This window comes from Grammomys surdaster, unplaced genomic scaffold (genome assembly GCF_004785775.1).
Source record: "Grammomys surdaster isolate TR1022 unplaced genomic scaffold, NIH_TR_1.0 64, whole genome shotgun sequence".
Classification (NCBI taxonomy): Eukaryota; Metazoa; Chordata; class Mammalia; order Rodentia; family Muridae; genus Grammomys; species Grammomys surdaster.
The window spans coordinates 15807548-15828427 of record NW_021604566.1 but is presented as its reverse complement, the minus strand read 5'-3'; the positions used below and the strand labels follow the sequence as shown (position 1 = coordinate 15828427).

Genomic DNA, 20880 nt, shown 5'->3' with positions numbered 1-20880 from the left:
CGCCATGTTGCGTTCAGGAGGAAACTTGGGTTTGGGGCGCCAATATATTTATGTGAGCGTAGGTGCTTCAAACGAAATAAATTGTTTGGAATGCTAAATGTCTGTAGAGAAACAGAGGTGTAAGTATCTCCGGATTATTGGTTTTGGAGAGGGAAGATCACGTGACAGACTCTTTACGCTGGTTCGGGGAGTGTAAAGCCTCTCGGGTTTGTGGTTGGTGTTTCGCTTTTGTGTTTTCGCTACTGTTGCGAGGTGGCAAGCAAAACTCACCGGTTGCTTAAGATTAACTTTTTGACGAGTTTATAGGGTAACATTCTATACAAGTGTTAGGAGCTCTGAATGCCTTAGGCCCAACTTTAATTTTAAAGAACGTTTGTCTCAGTGCAGAATTAATCTGGGCAGTTGTGCCTTCCAGCAGTTAATGTGAAATTTGTTTCAGTCGTATTTTTTAGGTTTTCTTCCCTCACATTCTCATCCTCAAATGCCTACAAGACTGTAAGTTGAAGGCATGCATGAAATTTGTGTTTATTTAATTCTAATATTTTTTTTTCGTAACACGGTTCTTACAGACGTATCCAGCTTCATCATCTTTTAGCTCTCCTGACCCAGCTTTTCATTCTATTAGAACTTTTTTCTTGACTTAGTAATATATTAGTTGTTTAGCATTGCTTGAAATGCACTTTTTGACCTTTCTGCTTTAGAACACACAGTATTTAAGAAGCACAGCTCGGAGATGCCTTTTATAAACTCTTTGACAGTAACTGCTCCTTCCACAGGAACTTGAAGGCTCTTGTAGCTGCTTCACATGAACGTTTTGTTTTTCCCTGTAAGCTTTGTGTTGTATCTTTTTTTTTTTTTTTTCTCCCCGTGACGGGGTTTTGCTGTTTTTGAACTCGCAATGTAGTCCAAGCTGGCCTAAAACTCAAGTGATCCTCCTGCCTCCTGAGTGGTGCCCGGTTGAATCCTCTTGTAATGCAGGTGTTTAGCAGACAAATTAGCTAAAAACAAAAGAATTGTTAACTCTTCACCACAACTGTTGGTTTTGATTTTGGATTCAGAAGTTGGAGGAAATTGGAGCGTGGTCACATCTTCCTCTAACCCAGCAGTTGGGAAGTTGGGCTAGGAGTATGAGTTACAGAAAAGTCTTCCCAAAATAGCGATTTGAGGTTAGCCTGGGCTACAGGAGACCCTGTCTTAAAAAGCCAAGGAGCTGCGGCAAACAAAACAGAGCAAGGACCAAACAAGCAAGGAGGTTGCTACATTCTTGTAATTCCTAATTCTTGTAAGTTATTTGGGAGAATCAAGAGCTCATACCCGGCTTTCTCCCTGGACTATTTTAGACCTTGTGTCAAAATAACGAAACAAAAAATAAACTAGAACCTTTTTACAGTATAACTTTCGGGACACTAGGGACATCAGTATCTTTAGTTCTTTCTGAGAACTTTTAGTTTTTTCTGAGACTCTTTTCCAGTGGTAACAATACACAGCCACTCGGAACATACAGGAAAGCCCAGGACAGAGTTGACTAGACTGCTAGTGCCGGTATTCCTCTTCTCACAGCCACACTACTTGACTGGAGACCGCCCTGGGCTTGGACGGCTGGGATAGATTTAGCCTGGGAGTGGCCACATGATAGGAATCCGGGGCGCAGTAGCGGGTGCGCCGTGTAGCCTCCGGGGCTGCAGGGGGCGCCCTCAGCCGCGCGGCCTCAGCTGGCAGCCAGCGGGGCGGGGCCGCGCCTGGCCGTTGGTGGAGAGCGGGCGGGGGGCTGGGCCTGGGAGGCGGAGCCCTGAGCGGGCGACCGGTTGTTTGGTCCACGGCGGGGTCGCCGGACCCTCGACTGTGTAGCCCACTGGAAGCGTGGATACTCGCTGGTAGTAAGTCCGTGAGTGGCGGGTGTGGAAAGCTGCGCGAAGAGTCGGCGCCTGGGGGCTGGAGGCTGGGCCCAGGTCGCTGTGGCCGGGTGGGGGTTCGAGCCTGCCAGGAGGAGCCGGGAAGCTCCGGGGAGCCGTAGGGTGGGGGGGGGCAGGGTGGGAGGCGCGAGGCGATGGCCCGGCTAAGTCCCAGGTTCTGGTCTCGAGGCCGCCGGGCTGGGGGCGGTGCCCTGCACACGCGCTGCAGAGTCCCGGGTGGCCTCTGGGCCAGCTGGTTGCCTGACAACGTGTTGACGCTTTTCAGAGCCATCTGCCACCCGCTGCGTCTCTGGAGACCTTAGTGGCTCTCCAGCGCCTTATCTTCTGTTGGTGCTTCGCAGCTCCTAAGCCTCATAGAGTGCTTGCACTTAGGGGGTTGGTTAATGTTTTACACTTTGCAGATTAAACTTTATCTTCTTCGTGTCCCTATGAAATTTGCTGCTTTTTTCTCACTGTGGCTGGTTGATGAGATAGAGCCTTCTTTCGCTGCCTTGATTTTAGTATGGAATTTGAATCTGGTTAGAAAGAAATACATACTGTGTGTGTGTGTGTGTGTGTATGTGTATGTATGTATGTATGAGTGATATATGTGATGTGGAGATGTTCTCTCTCCTCCCACAGAATCCTGGCTGCCAAACTCGGTTATCAGGCATGGCTCCAATGTCTTTACGTTTTGAGCCATTTTCCCAGGCCCTGAATCAAGTTTTCATTAAATATTAGCAGTGAGACTCATCTTCTGAGATGCAGCTGGCTCTGAAGAAAATAGGATTAAGAGGCTAAAGTAGAAGTTTTGATAAGACCTAGTTTTCAAACAGTTTATACAGTATAAAGTCCTAAAAGCAATCAATACAATTTTATAGCTGGGTGTGGCAGCACATGCTTTTAATCCCACCACTTTGGAGACAGAGATAAGCAAATCTCTGAATTCTAGGCCAACCAGAGCTACATAGTGAGACCCTGTCTCCAGTGCAAGAAAAGAAAAGAAGAGAAAAGAAGAGGAAAGAAAAGAAAGGCCTTATAGAAAGCCAGTTTTCTAAGAAGCTTAGTTTTACATGGAAGAATGGTTTTTCATGGTTGATAAGCAAAAAAGAGCCCGAGGAAAGTAGGGAGACAGTGTGTGTGTGTGTGTGTGTGTGTGTGTGAACTTTCTGGTGTCAATTATTTGCTGACATGTTCCCATTGAGAGGATCTTGTGGGAGGGGAGCAGATAGGTTTAGATAAGGCAAACAGGAAAGGATTCTTTCAGGACACCTTTTCTCAAATGTTGTTTTCAGAAAAGCGTGGCTTAACTATTACAAACTTAAGCAAATTCCATCGTTTTGGTTGTGAGCCTAGCCTTTAATGCCTGAGACATCACCAAACAGCATCCTGAAGTGTTTGAGCAGTGTATTAGCAATTCTGCATAGTCAAAGCTACTCCATGTATGCCTGCTGTTGCTGTTACTGGTGTGTTATTGGTGATAGTTGCTCAGGCTTCAGATGCTTTCATTTATTTATTTGCTCGCCTCATCCTCTTCCCTGAGCAACACAGCATATGCTTCTTTAGCAACATTCAGAGTGACTTGTCAAAATGTGGGTGTACCCCTGTCAAATGCTCACATAAATGTCCTCTGCTAAGGAGAAGAAGACTGCGAGATCCTTTCTGGGTGGATTAATGAGAAACTTCATCTTTCCCTTTGTCTTCTATGCCTGCCCTTGCCCCCATCTACATCTTATTTCTCCCTGAGTATCTGTCCCTAGTTTTTTCTCTTGTAGTGAGTCATTTTCTCCAGGCACCTACCTCCTATACTTTTAATATTTTGGGGGTATGATATTTGTGAGATAGGTTCTCCCTGTGTAGCCTAAATTACACCTCCCAAGTCCTGGGATTATAAGTATGAGCCACATAACAAACAAGATGTGCCCCCACCACCGGGTGTTTGGAATTGCGTGGCAGTGATCTACTAAGTTACAGCCCCAGCCAATAACAAACACGTATACATATATATATGGCCCCCCAAACCCAGTGTCAACAGAAATATAAATATTGCTATTTTTTTGGGACAATGTCTTGCCATATAATATGCTCAAGCTGTCCTGGAACTCACTATATATATTTAATGAAAGTTCTAGACATTTTAATTGTTGGTATCTTTACTGAATCCTTAAATACTATCTCATATTTGCTCCCCAAATCCTAGACTGACTAGACTGTCATTATTGGCAGGGGATATGATCTAAATATTAGTGTAAGAATCATGTGTTATTTTATTCACCCTCCCCACAAATCTAGCATCCCTTGCAGTTTAGAATAGTACCCTGCTTTACAAGGGGAGTCATGTTCTGTTTCCCATGCTTCCATACTGGGGAGAGTATGCGCCCTGTCCTACTTGGGAGAGGAAAGGATGGAGAGAATGTTTCCCCTTGTGTTGAGTTGGACTATGACAACCAGGTATCAGTAACGATTTAAATCTCACTATATTTTAAATCTAGAGGTTTTCCCTCCATTTCTCTCCTACTCCCTCATTCCCCCCCTTTCTCTCACTTTTTCTTTTACTTTGGTTTTTGTTTTTTTTTTTTTTTGTGGGAGAGGTTAGGGTAGGGCCTTCTTTATTTTAGAAATTGATTTAGAATATATGCATGCTAAGTACATGCTCTGTTTCTGAGATGTACCTCCAGCCTGGATGCTTTTAAAAAAGTGAATATACAAAGATTAAATAATACAGTGAATACAGTGATAGTTAATAAAGTAACTGGCTTAGTATCAGCTTTTTTGTTACATGTGTGATGCATTATTTTTTTCTATATAACTGTAGTAAGTAGTATTTCAATTTTATAAATGGAGACTCTTAGACATAGATTAAAGAACATATCTTACATTAACCAGAATCAGTAAATGGTACACACTGGATTTCTAGTCCAGATAGTCCAGATCTTTTGGTGAAACTTTTGTTATTATTACTTTTATTCTTTTACAGTTCAGCCATTACCCTCTCCGCCCCCCCCCCCCCCCTGTATCCAAGAGCATGTCCCCCTTCCCTCGACAGGCTTTCCCACTCCCTGGGACCTCGAGTCTCTAGAGGCTTAGACTTCTCTCACTGAACTAGACCAGGCAGTCCTCTGCTGTATATGTGTCAGGGGCCTCGGACCAGCTCATGTATGCTGCCTGGTTGGTGGCTCAGTGTCTGAGAGATTTCAGGGGTCCAAGTTAGACTGCTGGTTGCCCCCCATCCTCTCCTTCCTTCAGCCTTTCCCTAATTCAACCACAGGGGTCCCTGATATCAGTCCAATAGTTGGGTGTAAGTATCTGCTTCTCTCTCAGTCAGCTGCTTGTTAGGCTTCTCAGAGGACAGTTAGGTTCCTATCTGTAAGTACATCATAGCATCAATAATAGTGTCAGGCCTTGGAGCCTCCCCTTGAGATGGACCCTGAGTTGGGCTGGTCACTGGACTGCCTTTCCCTCAGTCTGTTCTCCATTTTTGTCCCTGCAGTTCTTTCAGACAGAAACAATTCTGAGTCAGAATTATTGACTGTGGGATGGCAACTCCATCCCTTCACTTGATGTCCTGTCTTTCTGTTGGAGGTGGGCTCTACAAGTTCCCTCTCCCCACTGTTGGGCATGTCATCTAAGGTTCCTCCCTTTGAGTTCCAAGAGTCTCTCACCTCCCAGGTCTCTGGTACTTTCTAGAGAGTCCCTCCACCTCTCGCTCCCCCTCCCCCAGGTTGTATATTTCCATTCATCCTGCTGGCCCCCAGGGTTTCTCTCTGTTCCCCATATCTTATCATTTTCCCCTCCCCCCATCCCTCCCTCCTTATGCCTTCCATGATTGTTTTCTTCTTCCAAGTGGGATTGAAGCATCCTTACTTGGGCCCTTCTGCTTGTTAACCTTCTTGAGTTTGGTGGATTATTTCCTAGGTATTTTGTACTTTTTTGGCTAATATCAACTTATTAGTGAGTATATACCATGCATGTCTTTTTGGGTCTAAGTTATCACACTCAGGATGATATTTTCTAGTTTCATCCATTTGCCTGCAAAATTCATGATGTCTTCATTCTTAATAGCTGAGTAGTATTCCATTATGTAAATGAACCACATTTTCTGTATCCATTTTTCCACTGTGGAACATCTAATGGCTATTACAGCTAATGGCTATCACAGATAAGGCCACTCTGAACATAGTGGAGCACTCATGGGGTATGGTGGGGCATCTTTTGGGTATATGCTCAAGAGTGGGTCTTCAGGTAGATCTATGTCCAATTTCCTGAGGAATCTCCAGATTGATTTCCAGAGTGGTTGTACCAGCTTGCAGTCCCACCAGCAGTGGAGGAGTGTTCCTCTTTCTCCACATCCTTGACAACATGTGCTACTACCTTAGTTTTTGATCTTAGCCATTCTGATTGGTATAAGGTGGAATCTCAGAATCATTTTGATTTCCATTTCCTTGATGACTAAGGACTTTGAACATTTCTTTAAGTGCTTCTTGGCCATTCTTCACAGATCTGGAAAGAGCAATTCTTAATTTTATATGGAAAAACAAAAAACCCAGGATAGTGAAAACAATTTTTAACAATAAAAGAACTTTTAGGGGAATCACCATCCCGGATCTCAAGCTATACTGTAGAGCAATAGTGATTAAAAACTGCATGGTATTGGTGCAGAGAAATACATGTTGATCAATGGAGTAGAATTGAAGACTCAGAAATAAACCCACACACTTATGGACATTTGATCTTTGACAAAGAATCCAAAAATATACAATGGAAAAAAGAAAGCGTCTTCAATAAAGGGTGCTGCTCTAAATGGCAGTTTGCATGTAGCAAAATGAAACTAGATCCATATTTGTCACCTTTCACAAAGCTCAAGTCTTAAGTGGATCAAGGACCTTAACATAAAACCAGATACACTGAATCTAATAGAAGGTCAAGAGCCTTGAACACATGATACAGGGGAAATTTCCTAAACAGAATGCCAGTGCCTCAGGCTCTAAGATCAAGAACTGATAAATGGGACCTCATGAAACTGGAAAGCTTCTATAAGGCAAAAGACACAGTAAATAGGACAAAGTGACAACCTACAGATTGTGAAAAAAATCTTCACTAACCCCACATCCAATAGTGGGCCAATATCTAAAATATATAAAGGACTCAAGAAGCTAACCTCCAAAAAAGCCAAACAACCCAATCAAAAATGGGGTATAGAGCTAAACAGAATTCACAACAGAAGAAACTGTTTTCTTGAAAACTATTTCTCATCTACATACTATGTAGCTACTAGAGAAAATTACCTGATAATAATATCATGGAAAATGTACATTTTATAGAGTGTCTAGACAATGCAGAATCTCATTTAGCTTTTTTTTTCAGCAGATTTTGGATGGGGCAATTTAATCCTTAAGTTGTAAACATTCTTAGTGTATTCTGTTTCTTGGTCTTGCCCATCAGTCCAGCTTCCATTATCCACTAAATAACTTATACATAATTTTATGGTTGAAATGCTCTTATGTGGGCTGGAGAGATGGCTCAGTGGTTAAGAGCACTGACTGCTCTTCCAGAGGTCCTGAGTTCAAATCCCAGCAACCACATGATGGCTCACAACCATCTGTAATGAGATTTGATTCCCTCTTCTGGTGTGTCTGAAGACAGCTACAGTGTACTCATAAGTAAAATAAATAAATATTTAAAAAAAAAAAAGAATTGCTCTTATGTAAATTGTTACACATTTTAGAAACACAGAAAAGCAGCCATGATAGCTACAAGTGTTTTATTGTTTATGCCTTTGTGTCCTGTTGGTAATAAAAAGTTGTACAGAGTAGCAGCATCAGAGAATCTGTTTATGTGCATAACAGCAAAACCACAGCATGCAGAAACAGATCCTCCAGGTTGGAATGACCAGTGTCATTTTAACCTCATACTGTAGTTAAGGTTTATTAAGATGTCCAGTCATAGAATTTTTCCCACTTCCTGATGGCAGAATTCTCTTACACTTTTTTTCAAGTTGCCCAGCTGAAGCTCCAGTCATAGAGTTCTTTCCTAGCACCCTCTTTGTAAGAAACTTGGGTTGCCATTGGTGTGTGTCCTTGATGCATCCATACATCAGTGCAGTTACTACTAGGAAAAAGGTCATTGGTTAATATATACTTTATTGTAGTTACTATTACCGAAAGTGAATTTCAGAAGTTGTAGTAATTGGTGCTAAGTTACTGTTAGGAGGGAATTCTTGACATTTTTATCCGCCTTCAGTTTTTCCTCTTTCATTCAAGTGAACATTGCTGATCATTTACTTGTGGATTATCCCTACCTGTGTTCATTTACTCTGTTTGTCCTTGTATCTGATGGAATATATTGAAGATTTAATGCTTTAAACTTGGGATCTTTCAGCTTGCCTCAGTCCTTAGTAGAGAGTAGCTGGAATGGCAAGTGTTTATCATTTATATCTGTTGAAAACACTTTAACTCTTAAGTAAACATCTTTGATGTGGTTCAAATTTGATTCTTGAATTTTAACCATCTTTGGAAATTTCTGTTAGCATGTCTTACTAGCTTCAACTTAATGTGTGTGAACTAAACTTTTTCAAACCAGAGAGCTTTCTGGGATTTGTTTTTTTAGGGTTTTGTATCTCTAGGCCTTGTGTTAGTGATTAGTAACTCCTTCTTGTCACATATTTTGTTACTGAATTTGATAAGTTTTTAGAAGAATTTGCTTTTTTAAAAGAAACTAGAAACATTTCAGTTTCTGCCCAGTATTATGGTGCAAACCATTAATCTCAGCACTGGCTGCAGAGATAGGTGGGTATCTTTGAGTGGAAGGCCAGCCTGATCTACATAGGGAATTTCAGGCTAGTCAAGACTACATAGTGAGATCCTTTCTTAAAAACAAGAACAACAACAAAATTGGTTTTGGTGAAGAAAGTAATCTTTTCAAAGTTGTAAGAAATATACACTGAAGCACACAGGTCTTGTGTAGGTAACTGCAGCTGTTGTGTGGTCACGAGAGCAGCAGCTGTGTCCTACCCAGAATTCAGCAGCTCAGCAGGCTCTTCCCATCCTCCAGCTCCTAGATTGTCTCACCCCTTTTCCAAGATGCCCCGAGTCTTGGGTGTATGAACATAGATGTTCCTTTTGGGTTCACACACTCACAGTCACATATTCTCAGCACTGATCAGTTGTGGATATGTAGCCACAGTCCCCTGCAGAGAAAGAAGCATCTCTCACTAAAGTACATAGCCACACAGATTTTTGGGTATGAACGTACATATTTGGCAGGCAGTTTGACAGCATATCTGTTTAGCATAAGAACCATAGTATGTTCCCTCCTAGGGCCTTTGACTTTCCTTAGCCATGGCCTCTTGACCAGCTTTACAATACTAGGCATTGATTCACTCTGTTCAACAGGCCTCAGATCCAAGCAGAAAGTGGTTGGTTATCCTTTCATAACAGTCTTGCTACTAATTGCCATAGTGTGCATATCTTGCCTATCAGGGTCTAGTGCTGGGTAGGACCGTTGATGGCCACCCTGCTCCTAGTGGTCTGCATAACATCTTCTGAGCTATTTACAAAGTGGAACTTTTTAGAAAAAGGAGTTTGGATAGGAGGTTCCTTAAGAGGGTAGGTAGCCTGTTGTGTTCTCATAGACATAAATTATTAACTGAAAATCTCAGTGCTAGACATGAGTATACCCATGAGTTCCTGCTCATGAAGGTTCTGGAAGTTTCCCAGAATGCACAGTTACTGTCTTTTTCCTTGGTTGCCAACCACAACTAGATGGCAACACTCTATTGCTGGGGACACTGTATACTTGGCTTGCAGAACATAGAGAAACCAATCTTGAACTGACTAGGAAACTTACTCTCCTGTGTAGCTTATATATGGTCTGTTTATGTGAAACTTCCAACTTAGACAGTTATAACAATAGATAAGACATGTTAGTTCTCTGAGTTCAGGGGAGGAGTGACTGTAAGGGAAAAACTCCTGTGTGTTGTTGACCCTGTGGGTTCTTAACCCTGTCAGGAGAGTTGGACAGAGACATAGTATCTCAGAACAAGGCTTGTTTTTGTAGTTAAACACAAGGGATGCAGCCTGTGGGCAAACTCTTAAACTGATACTAATGCCAGGAAAAAGATACACAGCTTTTTAGCATCTGCAAGGTTCTGCACTTCCTGTTCTCGTCACATTAGAGATGGAGTTAGGTTGCCCATGGGCTCTTCTGCTCATGACTCATTGTTTTTCTTTGTTGTTTTTCGGAGATTGGGAGAGCCTTACTGTGTATCCTTGGTTAACCTGGATCACTGTGTAGAACAGGCTACCTGGCTGAACTTACAGAGATATGCTTGCCTCTGCCTCCAAGTGCTAAGATTTAAATGCTGGGTGAGTACTACCACTTCCAGCCTTCATCATGATTGGTTTTTCCAGCAGTGTCTCATTACCATGTTAAGTCTATAGCCAGCATGTAATTTTTACTATTTGAATAAGGCAAATGTTACCCTATGCCTATTTTTTATGTACATATGTGCCCTTACTAACTGGTAAATCCTTGTTTAGATCAAGCTCAGCTACTCAGTTTTAGGCTATCTAAAAATGGTTATAATATTATTCTTTATTAATATCTTAACCATACATAGTACTGTTTTTGTTTTTCTTGTTTTTTTTTGTTTTATTTTTTATTTTTTAATTTTATTTTTTTATTTTTTGAGACAGGGTTTCTCTGTGAAGTCTACCTACCCTGGAACTAACATTGTAGACCAGGCTGGCCTTGAACTCAGAGATCTGCCTGCTTCTGCCTCTGAGTGCTAGGATTAAAGAGGTGTGCACCACCACTGTCTTGCTCACAATTAATTTCAAATAGTTTTTTAGAGAAAAATATTTTAAAGATTTAAGCTTTTTATTTCCTTTTGTTCTTTGTGTAACTATGGATTGTGGTAGTGGCTGCTGATCTCATTTGTTACTACCTTTTTTTAGTTATCATATAATTGTATAGATTGTTTCATTGTGAAGTTTCCATGCATTCATATACAGTACTTTGATCACATTTCTTTTTCTGTCCTTTAATCTGCATTGTAGCCAGTTCTGGGAAATTGAAGAAGAAGAGACAGATGGTATTTATGTTCATGTTTAAATATGAAGTCCACAATATGATAATTGAGATTAAATACTAAATGTGGACTAAGACCTTGTCTTAATACTAGCTAAAACCACTACAATATAGTTGTGCTCACTGAAGACTTTTTTTTTCCCCCAGAATCTACAAAATGGCAGATAGCTTGGATGAATTTATTGAAGAGCAAAAGGTGAAACTGGCCAAAGACAAAGCAGAATTGGAAAGTGATCCACCTTACATGGAGATGAAGGCAAGATTAGTAGTTGTCTTTCAACGTGTTTCATTAAATTGGATTTAGTGGTGTACTCCTTTAGTCCCAGCATTTGGGAGACAAAGGCCTTCAGATTGCTGTAGTTTGAGGTCAGCCTAATCTATATAGCAAGAATTCTAGGCTAGTCAGAGCTACACAGTGACACCCTGCCTCAAAAGCAAATAAACAAACAAAACCAGTCCTCTGCCCCAAAACCCAACCAACAATGAAAAAAAAAAAAACCCAACCGAACATGTTTTATTGAGACTGTTTCTGAGGATTACACCACTTTGGATTTTGTTTCATACTTGAGTTTGATTGGGACACAATTGTTCTGTTTCTGAGAGACTGACTGTAGGTGTCAGGTGAGAGATTTTGAGTGTATTTTTTTGGTGGGATTTTATATCTCACAATATTCTGTTAGAGTTCTAATACTTGATTATGTGTTTAACAAGCTGAATAGAAGACAATGGTTAAACCTCAGATTTTTATGTGAAAAGTAGTATTAAATGAATAATGTTTAAGACACATATTAGTAAATTTACTAGGGGGATTTATTCTGTACTATTTGCTTTTTAAAGAACAAGTATGTTATCATAGTTGTTTCTGAAAAGCAATGTCTGGAATGTTTTCTTAAATTGTTTTTATTTCAACATAAGAGGTGTTCTATTTAGCAGATACTGAGATTGTGCTAGGAGCCACGCTGGACTCTGGGAATGCTGTACTAATGCAGACAGATGCCATCTCTCACTGGCTCAGTGTGTGTTAACAAGCCCGTCTGTGCCATAGGTTGTCATGAGCTTATCCATATAAAATGGCTTGCTGACTCATCATTGTCTCAGTTGGTTTAGCATCTGTCCTAAACAGACAACCAAATTAAGATGATAATCATGACATTCTGACATTTTATTATATAAGTTGACATATAATAGTACTCATATGGGTAGGGGACAGCTTTAAAAGGTACGTATTTCAGTGCAGTATTTAAAGTAAGTGTCTCTTACTATAATTTTCCATGCAAATAAACTTAGGCATTGGGAAGCTGAATAATGAGATTGAGTGCCGAGTTGGTGGAATAGGCTTTGATTCCTGACATTGATTAAGTGCTTGTGCTTTTAAGTACTGGCCGTGGTTGTCTTCCTTCCAAACAGTCTGCTTTGTAAAAGGAGTTAAAGCAAGAGCTTTGTGTGTAGTATTTTCTATAGTTAAGGACATCTTTATGAAGTAGGGCTATTTTGTTTTTTATTTTGTTCTGGAGATCAAGAAAATGAGGCCAAAGGAGTTAAATGATTTGTTCAAGTAGACACAGGGATGGATTTAAATTACTCTCCTTATCTGGTGTCAGGATATGCTCACACTTAATTGATACAGAGGGTGAGTGTGCATGTTTGAGCATATTACTGTACAGCTTTATTAAATCTTTATGTACCAGTTCAAGAGACTCTACTTGTTGAGGTCTTGTGGACCCCCCCAACCCCCAGCATCTCTGGGTCTTTCAATCTTGCTTTATCTTGTCTTTATAGCCCCTCCCTATGTGTGTGTGTGTGTCTGTGTGTCTGCGTCTGTGTCTGTCTGTGTGAGTGTCTGAGTATTGTATATGTTTATATGGGTGTGTCCACACATGCATGTGGTTTGAGTGTGTATGGAAGGAAGACTGATGTCCACATTAGATGTCTTCCTTGATTGCTGCTGCCTTCTTTTTGAGATGAGATGGAGGCCTTTCATTCAACCTGGAGTTTCTAGAATTTGCTGTGCTGTCTGGCTGATGAACTTCAAGATCTGTCTGTCTCTGATCCCTCAGAGCTTGGGTTACAGACCATGACTCTGGGCCTGGCTTTTACATGGGTGTGGGGAATACAGACTCAGGTCCTCAGACTTGCACAGAGGGCTCGTCACTGACTGAGCCAAATTCTCATTTTCTCACTTTTTACATATCATGCGTATATAAATATTACATGTAAGCACAACATTACATAACTAAGAACTACATTTGTTTTGTATCTCTGTGCCTTCCCCCCGACCCCCTGGCCCAATAGCAGAAGCTTCTCAATTTTTTTTTTCCACTCTTAGTTTCTAGAGTCTGGCCCAATGCACTTAATAGAGACTCATTTTTAAGAGGATGAGTTAGGTATCAGAACAGTTGTTACAGTATGTAAGTAATTTTGGTTAATTTCTCAAACTTTACATTTCAATCTCTGTGCTATGTAATTTTTTTCTAAGTTATTTAGTATGTCAAATAAGTTGAATTGTACATTTTGTGGAGTTCTCCCCTTTGATTTGTAAATATCATATCTTTTCCAGGGAAAGGCATCAGAGAAACTCTCTGAAAACAGTAAAATATTAATCTCTATGGCTAAGGAGAACATACCACCAAACAGCCAACAGCCCAAGGGATCCTTAGGTATGGTACTATATGTGGGGAACTAATTTTAAGACATTGTTTCTTTGCAGGGCATTGTGAAAGAGGTTTGTTTCTTCAGGAAAAAAAATGTCTTTGAAACTTTATTTTGGAATCTCACGTATGGCAGTACGGACTGCGTATGAAATGTAACTCAGAGAATTTTACCTATTTCATTGATGTTGCCTAATTGTAATTGGTGGAAATATTAGAAACTGTGTGTAATATAACTAAAAATTAATAATAAAAAGTTTGAGTGTGTTCATGTATGAGAGAGCCTGTATTGTTTTAAATTCAAAGAAGGGTCTAGCAAGATGGCTCAGCTGGTACAGATGCTTGCCACCAAGCCTCAGGACTTGAGTTTGTTCCCCAGGGCCCACATGGTGGTGTGCACATATATATACAGTAAATCTGTTTACTAAGAAAGGTCAAGGAAGTATAAAAAAAGTATAAAAAAAGGAAGTATATGAAAAGTTATTTTGTTAGGGACCATTTTTTTTTTTGTGTATGTGTATGCACATGTGCATGTGTGCATATATGTGTAGTGGCCAGAGGCCATCCTTGGATTGTAGTTCCTCAGAGGAGGTCTACTTTTTGAGACAGGTTCATTCACTGGAAACTGAGTTTGCCAGTTAGACCAGTTGCCAGCCATCCTCCAGAATGGGTTCCACCTGTTTCTTCTTGGATTCCAAGCATGTACCACCATAGCCAGTTGAGTTTTCTACATAGATGCTGGGGATTGAACTCGGCTTCTTTCTTTCATGGCAAGCGCTTTTACCTATTAAGCCAGCTCCCTAACCCAAGGGCTGTCCTCTTGTTGATGACCATATTGGAACTATAAAGTTAATATTGTAGCCATACTAATTTTTAAAATTATGTCTTAGTATGAAGTATTTGGAAACCTTTTTTAAAAGTACATATTAGCTTGTTGATACTTCTTTTTTTTTTTTTTGGTTGGTTTTTTGAGACAGGGTTTCTCTGTCTGTCCTGGAACTCACTCTGTAGACCAGGCTGGCCTCGAACTCAGAAATCTGCCTGCCTCTGCCTCCCAAGTGCTGTGATTAAAGGCATGCGCCACCACCGCCCGGCTCGATACATTTTTTAAAACATATAATATTGTCAACAATATATATCTTGTGTGATTCACTGGTGACTGCAACATTTTCACAAAAAGTAAGTCAAATGTAATGGATCCTTTTGAATCTGTCATTGTCTTCACAGGACTAGTTCATGATCACAGGTATATTCTTTGTTACCTCTTTGCTTTTAATATGTCACTGGTTAGGAATGGAGGCTAGCTGAGGGACAGAATAGAGTTAATTTGCTTTGTACGTCTTTATTAGAACAAACAACTCAAAGTGATTGCCCTCCTATCAGTATCAGATATAAAGGTAACTCAGTTTTGATTTTTGCAAATTATTAGCTAATATGCAACTTTAGGGAAATGAGATGTTATCTTTTAGTAAAGTTTCTTAATCTTTAAATTCATTAATTTCTTTAACTATAAAATAAGTTGGATAATACTAGGGGTTGGAGAGGTGGTGTAGCAGTTAAGAGCACTGGCTGCTCTTACAGAGGTCTTGGGTTCAATTCCTGTTACCCATACAGCAGCTTATAACTGCTTGTCTGTAATTTGTTTTAGGGGATCTGATACCCTCTTCTGACATCCACAGGAATCAGGCACACATGTGGTGAACAGACATACATGCAGGCAAAATATTCATATAATAAAAATAGAGATGTAAAAGTAAAGTACGTTAGATTATTGTTTTCATTTGAAATTTGTATGAATTAAAGTTAATTCTAAGGAATAATTAAAAAATTTAATAGTAGACTCTTTTAGACACTAAGTTATTAAGTTTAGGCAAAATCACTGAAATTCTGGGATTACAGTTTGGCTTTGGGTTGCCATGCCTTTGTGATATGGCATGTTTGTTTTAAGGTTATTTCCTTATAGTGTGGACATTTGTCTTCCAGGGTTACTATGAGCAATAATTAAAGTATGTATGAAGAGACAGTTGACATGTAGTTAGGCCATAAATAATAATGCTCCCTCAGTTTGACACCTTCTACAAGGGAGTTATTTTGTGACCCGTATGTGTGAATGATAGTCTAAAGGTTAATATGCAACAGCCTTTGACCTAGAATCGGAGTGGCCTTGAGTTCTGACCTAGGCTTTTCTTTCGTTCATGAATTCCGCAGATAAACGTATCCACTCATAGGACCCCCCCCCACTTTAAAAATACAAACAGTATAAATCTGATTTGAAAATCTGTACTCAGATCCCATTTTCTGCTGAGTCTTATTTCTACCCAATTTCTTTTATGAACATCTTACTTCCTACTAGATGCTTCTGTGTGGATATCATGGGCTTTGAAGTTTTCTGGTTCTTGCCACCTTAGCAAGCTGCTTCCTCATTTTCTACTCCCCCCCCCCCCCCCCCATTGTCACATCAGATAACTAGGGAGGTCCAGTTGATTTTAATAGAATTCCTAATGTCAAGCAAGTTCATGTTTCTCTAATCCCTCTGATATTCTTACCTGCAGGCTTCCATTCACTGAGATTGTTTTGATAACCTCTTAATGTTTTCTTTGTGCAATCCTTTTCCTTTTTTTTTTTTTTAAAGATTTATTTATGTATTTTATGTATGTGAGTACAGTTGCTGTCTTCAGACACACCAGAAGAGGACATCAGATCCCATTGCAGATGGTTGTGAGCCATCATGTGGTTGCTGGGAATTGAGCCTGGGTCCTCTGGAAGAGCAGTCAGTGCTCTTAACCACTGAGCCATCTCTTCAGTCCTGTACAATCCTTTTATGTCTCTGCATGCTTTTTGATACCTTTTCAAGAAATCTGATATGTTAGTCTATATTTCCTTCAAATAGCTTCTCATCTCCTTGTCTAATTTTAGCTGGATTGCTGTGGCCAATCCTGCTATGCATTGTATTTCTGCTAGATGGTACAATGCTTGGCATTTGTTTGTTGGAGAAGATATTTTGAATGAATGAATGTTCTCATTCCAAAAATAAAAGTCAGTTTTCTTGGGAATATAGAGTTTAATTTTCATGGGACCTCTTAAATAACTATATTTGAAGCACATTGATTATAAGTAATGCTACACAATTTTGTCTTAGTTAGGGTTACTATTGCTGTTATGAAACACAGTGATCAACTTGGGGAGGAATGGGTTTATTTGGCTTACAGGTCCTGAATCACAGTCCATTGAGGGAAGCCAAGGTAGGAACTCAAACAGAGTGGAACTTGGAGGCAGGAGCTGATGCAGAGGCCGTGGAAGAGTGCTACTTACTAGCTTGCTCAGCTTCCTGTCTTGTAGAACTCAGAACCACCAGTCCAGAACTGGACCCACCCACAATGGGCTATGCCCTTCCCCTTTAATTAAGAAAATGCTCTGGGGCTTCAGAGATGGCTCAACAGTTAAAAGCACTGACTGGTCTTTCAGAGAACCCAGGTTCAATTCCCAGCAACCACATGTCAGTTCACATCTGTCTCTAACTCCCAAGATCTGACACTCTCACACAGACATACATTCAGGCAAAACACCAATACAGATAAAATAAAAATAAATTATTCTTACAAAAAGAAAAGAGAATGATCTCCAGCCTTCTTTAATGCCTGATTTTTTAAAAAGCCATTTTTTTTTCTTTTTTCTTTTCTTTTTTTTGGTCTTTTGGTTTTTTGGGATGGGGTTTCTCTGTGTTGCCCTGGCTGTCCTGGAACTCACTCTGTAGACCAGGCTGGCTTCGAACTCAGAAATCCGCCTGCCTCTGCCTCCCAAGTGCTGGGATTAAAGGTGTGTGCCACCACTGCCTGGCAGGCATTTTTTTTTTAATTGATGTTTCTTTCTCTCAGATGAGTTTAAGTTGTGTCAAGTTGACATAAAACTAGTCAGCACAAATTTATTTTATTTTATAGCTTCAAACTTGAGTACTTATATTATTAAAATTAGACCAAATATGGGGCTGAGGAGATGGTTCTGTGGGTACAGAACTTGCCATGCAAGTCTGAGGACCTGATTTGGGACTCAAAAAGCCCAGGTGAAGTTGGCATGGTAGTTCACTCACATCTGTGATGTCAGGCTTCTAGGGTGACGTAGGAGGCTGGGACAGGATGCTTGGAAGCTTGCTGGACACCAGTTTACTATTTGTGGTGGTGTACAGTGAAGAGGACCTGCCTCAAACAGTGCCTCACCTGTATAGAGTGATCTTAAATTCTCATCTAATACAGGTCAATTTGGAAATGATGGATCAACTTAAAAGTCTGACATCATATTTAAATATAGTAGTAATAATCAGTAGTACATAAACCACAAATACTCATTTTCACTAATGAAAAGTATTGATGGCTTAAAGTGTAAATAAATACCAAGTAACACTAAGTTTTAAGTTTTTAAAAATTTACTTCTCTTTGGTAATGATGATAATATTAACTTCTGTTTTACATCCATAAAAGGATTTAAGGTAATATGTCTTCTGAAACCAGCTACCTAGATTTGAACTAGACAAACTTCAGTGTTCAGGGTGCAAATTTCCCACAAGAGTATCAATCCTCCATAAGGGTCTGAGGATATAATTCACTGATGGAGCTCTTGTCACACATTCACAGAGACCTAAGTTCCATTCCTAATATTCTCTCTCTCCCTCACCCTCTCTCTCCTTCTCTCTCCCTTTCCCTCCCCCTCCCCCTCCTTCTCCTCTTCCCCTTCCCTCCCTTTTTCCTCTTTCTTTCCTTCTCTCCCTCCCTCCCTCTCTCTTTTCCTCCCCTTTTTCTTCTCTCTCTCCCTCCCATTCACAAAGCCAAAAAGAAGAGCCAAGCAGATATGGTGGTATATACCTTCTTGGGAGGCAGAAGCAGGAGGTTTGCAAGTTTTACCTGATACTGGAATCCAGGTTCAGGTTCCAAAGTTCCAAGACTCCTCTCATCTCTTCCCAGCTGACTGTATTTTCTGGGAAAATTACTGCCTCCTAGCACTTGATAATTCTTGAAAGTGATTTCGACAATTTAGAAGTAAAACTAACTTTATTTGCAGGTAGCTTGATTTTCTTTTTTTTTTGTGTGTGTGTAGAAAATTTTGAGAAATCCACAGGCATTGCTAGAACAATAAATGCATTTGTCTAATTTAGAGGCTATAAGCCAAAAAGTACAAAAATGAATTGTATTTCAGTAATGATCTGAAATATCAAGTAAATGATCTTATTCAGAAAACCATCAAACATAGCGAAATATTTAAGATTTACACAAAAGAAACTATATTTCATGGCTTACTGAAATTAAAGATTCTTTTTTTTTAAAGAATTATTTATTTTACATATATGAGAGTACGCTGTAGCCTTCTTCAGACACACTAGAAGAGGGCATCAGATCCCATTACAGATGGTTGTGAGCCACCATGTGGTTGCTGGGAATTAAACTCAGGACCTCTGGAAGAGCAGTCAGTGCTCTTAACCACTGAGCCATCTCTCCAGCCCGAAATTAAAGATTCTTAAAGTAAGTAGAAAGCCATGGATTTAGCTGGAGCAGAGAAAAAAGATGTATCTAATTTGTTGGAAAGTACATAATGAGAAGGCAAAACAATATTCAAATTTAAAAAAAAATTTTTTTTTTTTGAGATAGAGTTTCAAGTATTTAAGAATGCCCTTGAGCTTCTGACCTATCTGCCCTTACCTGTGAAATGCTGGGATTATAGGCATATATCACCATGGCTTGATTTTGATGATTTCTTTTGTTTTTATAAGGAAGAAAACATTTTAATTCTTATTGTTTCAGTTTTAACTTTGAGTGTAATAGTTACTAAATAGTTACTAGTTTTCCTTCTATTTTTGATTTTGGAACCAATATTTCACTCTGTAGCCCAGGCTAATGTAGAACTCATTGAGTAGCCTAAAATGGTTTCAAACTAGTGACATTTTTGAGAATTCTGGGATTTTTTTTAAACAAACACAGAGATATTATAAAAATGTGTAGGTATGTGTGGCTGCTTCTGGACTGTCTGCAGCAGCTGACTGTGACTTGCCTCATGCTCTAGCAGAAGCCTGGTTTGCTTGCTGTAGATACTTTCTGTGATTGTGTGGGAAAAAGAAGATCCCACAAAGTAGGAAAGACCAGCTACATCAAATACATGCAACAATGCTGCTTCTGCTTCTGGAGCACTAGGGTTAGAGGTGTGAGCCATCACACTGGGTAGTTTCACTCTGAGTTTTGTTATTTGTTGTAATTGTGTGAGCTTTCATATCATCCGTATGTATGGTCTTTGGACTCACTGAGGTTGACATAGAGCCCTCCCATTGTAGTTATTATTCTGGGGATTACTATATGCCTTGTTGTCTTTAAATATCAACTAGGGGTTTTTACTCTACTTCAGTACATATTGTTCCCAGACAAAAGACACAGAAACCTTTAGATTTATAAAAGCTTAAAAGCTCTACAACTGGGCGGATATCAATCCTCTATGCTATTTTGTCTGCTTCCTGAGATATCCTTGTCATCTTCTGTTTGGGCTGCTCCTACTCCATTAGGCCAGCCCTCATGGCCATGTGCTCATGATCCATTCTACCCTATGGCTACCTCCTTCCTTCTTCCCGTCTTCTCTCTCTTCCTTATGGTCCCTACCTCAGACCACAAGCCCGGGAACCTTTGCTCTGCCCCTCTCTTCTGCCCAGGCCCGGCTGCAGGCACCTTTATTAGCCCCATTTGATGTACATGAGGATCTCCTCATCTTGGGCAACCAGAACTTGGGGACCATTATTTGGTATCTGAATATATAGCAGCAGCAGACCAACTCCCTACACCACCCTCTTTTACCTCAGTGTCGTGTCTAGTCTATGTGATGGTCTGGGGATCGATTTCAGAGCTTCGTGCAGGCAAAGCAAAAAATCTACCAGCTAAGCTACCTCTCTAATTTGTATTTTTGCTGTTTTTAACTTACCCTGTTATTTTGTGCATTTATAACTGACAATAGAAGGTAGTAAAATTTTGATTAAATGTGAAGGGTGCAATAGTCATTTTCACGCAAATTGGTTTTTTTTCCAATTTATTGTTACAATAATATACAAAGTAATTAGTTTTATTATGGAATCTCTATATATGTATGTATGTCATTATACTTTGTTTTTATTTGCTCTCCTACCCTATTGTCCTTCCCTGTGCTCCCTTAACCTCATGCTGAACACATTAAAAACCACACCACACCACACCACACCACACCACACCACACCACACCACACCACACCA

General features: G+C 40.0%; 1 protein-coding gene across 10 annotated transcripts in view; it reads left to right on the top strand.

Moving 5' to 3' along the window:
* Cspp1 (centrosome and spindle pole associated protein 1) overlaps nucleotides 1-20880 on the top strand; it is a 97244-nt gene that overhangs the window by 246 nt on the left and 76118 nt on the right. For 7 of the 10 annotated variants that reach the window (XM_028769736.1, XM_028769746.1, XM_028769712.1 and 4 more), the window contains exons 1-3: nucleotides 11-119; nucleotides 11127-11235; nucleotides 13537-13636. In XM_028769736.1, the coding sequence (XP_028625569.1) occupies nucleotides 91-119; nucleotides 11127-11235; nucleotides 13537-13636 (238 nt within the window). In that variant the 5' untranslated portion in view covers nucleotides 11-90. Of the gene's footprint in view, nucleotides 1-10; nucleotides 120-1787; nucleotides 1886-11126; nucleotides 11236-13536; nucleotides 13637-20880 lie in introns of those variants that run through there. The other 3 variants (XM_028769696.1, XM_028769689.1, XM_028769704.1) reach the window with 3 other exon arrangements.